This window comes from Thalia democratica, chromosome 8 (assembly GCF_965202585.1).
Source record: "Thalia democratica chromosome 8, ktThaDemo2.hap1.1, whole genome shotgun sequence".
Classification (NCBI taxonomy): Eukaryota; Metazoa; Chordata; class Thaliacea; order Salpida; family Salpidae; genus Thalia; species Thalia democratica.
The window spans coordinates 15,690,402-15,696,278 of record NC_139172.1 but is presented as its reverse complement, the minus strand read 5'-3'; the positions used below and the strand labels follow the sequence as shown (position 1 = coordinate 15,696,278).

At 26.9% G+C, this 5,877-nt stretch overlaps 1 protein-coding gene across 1 annotated transcript; it reads left to right on the top strand.

The window, feature by feature from the left end:
• The first annotated feature begins 1,553 nt into the window (after positions 1-1,553).
• Positions 1,554-3,154, top strand: LOC145842616 (uncharacterized). Its single transcript, XM_082950089.1, has 3 exons — positions 1,554-1,821; positions 2,226-2,552; positions 2,680-3,154. The coding sequence occupies exons 1-3, from the start codon at positions 1,591-1,593 to the stop codon at positions 2,938-2,940; spliced, it is 819 nt and encodes a 272-aa protein (XP_082806215.1). The 5' UTR covers positions 1,554-1,590; the 3' UTR covers positions 2,941-3,154.
• The last annotated feature ends 2,723 nt before the right edge of the window (positions 3,155-5,877 follow it).

Here is a 5,877-nt window from a genome sequence, read left to right as displayed (position 1 = left end):
TGTAAAATTTCTTTAATTAAAATTTTAAAGTTAGATTTAATCAAAATAACTAAACAAACAGAAAAAAAACCACACAATAAAAGTCTTTGTATAAGAACATTTAAAAAAAGTAATGCTTTCCCTCTTAAAAAATACAAAATAGTTTAAAATCGTGTAAATACATAATTTTATCTAATTTGTGTTTATTTAACTTTTTTTTTAATTTGATTATATTAAGTTTGTTTTAAAGTACCTGAACAGTACTCAAGTATTTTAATGTTATAAATTTAAAAACTAGTAATTTTACAAGCTACAATCAATTCATAATTTTTAAATAGATGTGGTATTCATGGATTTTTTCAAACATAAACGGTATATATTTATAAAAACACAAAATAATTTTAAAATCAAAGTATTTATTTTTTTAACTAGATACTATCTAGTAGTAAGTGTAATTTGAAAAACAAAATCATATGTAGTTTTGTTATAGAACTTTTTTATCGTATTTTTCTTAATGTTCTTAATTATTATATATAGATACTTTTTTAAGTTTTTAATTATGGTAAACTGTTTAAACTTTATTTCAATTTAAAGATTATTTTACAAATTTCAGTACTTTTCTGTTGCAACGTATATATTATTATATTAGTTTAGTTTTTTGAAGTTAAGTCACTTCTTGCTATTAATGACTTTTTCGATAAAAACTACTACTACGATATTCATTTCAAAACACTGTTATTTTAAATACACTAAACTAAATCAAAAATAACTATGTTTAAAAGTTTTTGAAACACTGCAATACATTTAATTTCCAGTCTGCAATAAAATTTTTGTAGTAGACAGTAAATAAAAAACTAGTACAAACCTTATTTAGTCATTCGATATAATTTATTCAAGGAACAAAAAGATATTTTAAAACTTTTGTTAAAACTATTTAATCTTCTGGATAATCTAGCAACGTCATTGCGTACAAATAATTTTAAAAATTGCACTTGCGTAAAAATAAAGAGAAACTCATTTTTTACGCTTTGAGGCTTGGGAAAGTAACGTCATTGCGTTAAACTTTTTGGAGAAAATACTTTTGTTTTATGGTATATAAGAACGCAGTTTTAAAAGTTTCACATTTAGCTTTTAGCAAACAGACACGACACTTGATTTGTTTTTTGAAGTTTTTATATTGTAACTTTGTTTTACTTTCTTTTAAGTTTGTTAAGTTATTATAATATATAAACATTTTTGTTAAAAATCATACAGTTTAATCTGCCAGATTTTTAAACTAGGATATTTTTCAATCATTTCATTAAAAACAGTAGTTTTGTTGATAAAAAAGCCTAGCTAATAGTTCATTTTGTTATTTCAAATTATAGTAGAAAATTTTAAGAAATTTGCATTTTGTTTAGTTTATATTTTGTTAAGATAAACAAATTAAATTGTTTTAAAAACTTATGTTATAAGAGAAATAGTTTAATGAGTACTTTAATCTATATTAAAATACTTTTAAACGCTTTGTAAAATACTATATTTTAATAATTGTTTACTGATTTACTTACTCATTTGTATTTATTTTTAGACTCTAGCAAAAGATACTAAATAAAAAAAAGATATTTTTTAATGGACCAAAATATTTTTACGAATTCAGATTGCTTTTTTGATATGAAGAACACGACAAACTTTGGTAATTACACTGATAAAAACTTCGACGATCTTAATTTTGACTCATTTGATGATGAGCTTTGTTTTAACGAAGACAAATTTGAAACTTTTCCTGATTATTTTGAAGACAATTTCCCTACCCCTTATAAAATGGTTAACGCTGAAATGAATACCAACATAAACATATCAGTAAGTTAATTTTGATTTTTTTTTAATCTAGCTAGCGTATACTTAATAGAAATATTTTATTAATTTTAGTTTTATTTTACTTTTCAATTTAATATTTAATAAACTTGTAAACAAAATCATACGAAGAAAGCACATGATAAGCTTTCGTAAAAAAGTTAAATTCTCTTTTCATTAAAAACCACACAACCTTGACTAAACCAACATAAAATTGCTCTCTAGCTTATAGAATATAAGATTGCTGCATTACAATATTGAGCTTATAAAACTTTATTTGTAATTTATAACAACAATTTTGCGTTTCCAATTAAAATTTGTAACAACTTTTTAATTTTTTCACTTTATCTAATATAAAGCCTTTAAAATAACTATTTCTTATTATTAAAATAATATAATATTCATTTTAGAACAATGAAAACGAAAATGAAGTTCAATTTGTACCGGACATTGATTTTACAGTTATGCCTACAATTCCGCATCAAACAACGACCGCATATCAATTACCTAAGGTGTTTAATTACAATGATACTATTTCAAAACCAAATTTTACAACAAGTTTGCCAATAAATACGGAAACGACAACTAACAGTTTTCCTTCTGCAAATAAAAACTTTTCGGAAAATTTAAACCAGAGCACTTCGTATTGTTCGTCATTGAACAGTAAAAAACACTTAAACAAAAACGGAAAGCCGAAGAAAAAACCAGGAAGAAAAGTTAAAGTTCCTGACTTCTTAGTAAGTAAGCTTTATATTTAACTTAAACTAAAAATAATTAGAATATTTGCTAGTTTTGTTTGAAAAAGTCATTGAAATTCCTTTTTGGTCCGTGATTCTTTAAGATAATTTATTATTCCTTTTTTAGCTTCCTCCTGAAGAAGCACAAAAACGAAGATTAAGGAGGGAAAGGAACAAGGTAGCAGCTGCAAAATGTAGGAACAAGCGTAAACAAACTGCCTTCAAACTAGAAGAAGAAACTAAAAGGTTGGAGAAAGAACATCAGTATTTGAAAACAACCAGAACAAATTTAGTCGAAGAAAAAAATAAACTTCAACAAATTTTGTTCACACATCAACAAAAATGCATGTTTAATTTGACAACTAGCTCCCTCGTAACAAATAACTAACATATTTATATATATTTTTTTAAATATGTTTTCTGAGTAAAATTAAAACTTAAAGTTACATAACTATTTATTTTAAGATTTATTATCTATTTATTTAAAATTGTTATACATAAACAATTAAAATTAGTAATCAACGTATTGATTTTTATATTTTATAAATTTGTACAAAAATGTTTTTTCAACGATACATTTCTAAATCTGCTTTCAAATTGCATCAATCATATATTGAAACATTTTGTGTTTGCTTCTATTTTTTTCACTTAAACTTACTTATTTTTATGTGTCTATTGGCCAAAACCTTATCAAACCTCATTTTAATTCTGTGATTTTTTTAATTGTGTAAATGCAGTCATAAAAGCTTTTGTAGCAAATTGCTAATTTTTGTTTAGAATTTTAATTTGTGTGCTATAAAACTATAACACTAAGTGTTTTATTTTAAGATAACTATTGCAATAACTTAAAAATGGTGTAAAATAAAAGTATGTTGATTATTTTTTTTCTTAACTTCGTTTATTTTTTTGAAATAATTTATAATTCTGCTAAAATGCAATCTAAAAAAGAAAATAATTGTTATAATTTTATGTGTGTCTTTATTATGTCTTAATAAAACTGATTATATATGTAAGAAAAAACTTACACTTTATTGTATTTAAACCGAATTTGTTAAACTTCAATTTTTAAAAGTTTTTACAATGTTTTTTAGAGGATAATTTGAATTTTAAAAAATATTACTATGAAAAAGTTGTACATTAATACAGTAGAATTACAGTAGAATTAATATTTGTTATTGATTGTATTTAGCATTTCGGCAAGTAAAACTAATATTATACTTAAAATACAATGAAACTTAACTTGTATTTAGTAGAATTTAATGTTATAGAAAGTACTCTATATATAAAAGTATCCAAAGTATTTTTTAAGTAGGAGTAAGTTTGATATCATCGACTCTCATAATTATTAAGAGTCCTAGTACATGAAAGACTTCTCAGTCATAAACACACCATTTATTTAGTTATAATAGTTTGAGCTAAAAAAACAGGTTGTCTAAATCCTATATAAATCTCAAACAAAGTTTACATCATAAACAATGGTATTTAAAATGTAGATAGATGTCTGCTTAAAATGTTAAACTCGGGTAAAAACATAAATTTACAAAAATAGCTAACACCTAAATACAAAGTAAAATACTTTATTAACAATATAAGACCAAATAGAAACATAAAAAAAAATACAATCGAAACTGGACCAATGTAAAACCTAATTGACGTAATCACTAAAGACTAAATAAATATATCTTCTTTGTTGAGTTTATTCACAAACTAATTAAAACAATGATAAAATCTGTACAAGAAAACATAATGAAAGCTATGTAAATACTTACACATCTCCCCCCAGGTTTTATCACATAGGAGATGAAACGACACGTCTATTTAACAAAACAAATTATTTACAAATATTGCAAACTTAAATACAGTTTTCTATGCTAACATTAACGAAACAACACTCAAAACGAACGAAAACCACTAAAATGTTACAATTAATATAGTTACAATTTGTACAAAAACATTAATTTTAACAACAGTTTAAACAGGTTTGTATGTACCACTTTCGGCATCATAAATCTTTCTCCGGGTTCTTACACGACCGGAACGACGCAGTTCGTTTTCTGGAAACACTCCATCGTCATTAAAATCTCTTTCAGATACCCTAGATTTATCATTAGGGTCCAAACGAGACAATACACCATTTTTCTGATTTGTAGAGGATTGGCTTTCATCCATGCAATTTGAGTCCTCAGGTGAAATGAAGGTAGCTGGTTTTGTTTTGCAAATTTTGTCAAAGTTATCTCCAGCTTTGAAACGTATTCCTTTCTGGGAGCGCACACCATCAAAACTTTCCTTGGAATCTTTTCTCTCATCGTTGCCAGAAAAAACAAACTTCTGCATTGGTATGTTTGCTTTTTTAAGATAAGGGATACTATTTTGAGATTTGCAAATAGGAGGATTAAATTTTCTTAAAAACTTTCGATTTCGTACAGTTAAGCGACCTGATCCATCAATCTTGATAACATACTGATGATAGTCTTTTAGCTCTACTATTACACCACTTGTCCCCCACTTGTTAGTGAAGTTACCTGCTTGATTCTGTGTCATGACATGATCACCGCAATTCAGTGGTGGCAACAATTTTGTGTGCTCATTAAAATTTTCGAGAGACTTAACATAACGAGACCTAAGAGCTTCTTCCTTTTTACTCCATGCGTTACGCCAAATGTTTAAAATCTGCGAGTTATTGTAAGCCATAATACTCTTCCTGAGGTATGGCAATGAGTCTTTTAAATTTCGTCCCAGAAGGATCTGTGCAGGTGATACTTTGCATCCTAGATCAGGCGTGTTTCTCTGCGTAAGTAAAGCTTGTACCATTTTGTCATTATTTAGTTCACCATTTGAACCAACATTCTCCATCAACAATCGCTTAGAGGCCTTTACTGCTAATTCCGCCCTACCGTTTGACACTGGATGATATGCAGATGACATACGATGGTGTATACCCCATCGTTTCAGAAATCTTTGGTAACTTTTGCAGAAAACTCTGGACCTCCATTAGAAGATATTTCAACTGGAACACCAAAAGTCACAAAAATACGACGCAAAGCTTTACACACCTTTTGAACCAGAATCATTTGTACCCAATTTGATTCTTTGTTGTTCTGTCCAACCTGAAAGTCTGTCGGCAGCTACAAAATAATACCACTCTTTGAACTGAAAATAATCACAAACAATTGACTCAAAAGGAACCTTTGGAATCAATGGTTCAATTGGAGGTAGGCGAGGATTGCTTGGTGCAATTAAGTTACAACTAATGCAATTTTCCCGACAACCTTGAATGTCATTTGTTATTCCCGGCCAATAAACAATCGATTTTGCTCGCTCGTTC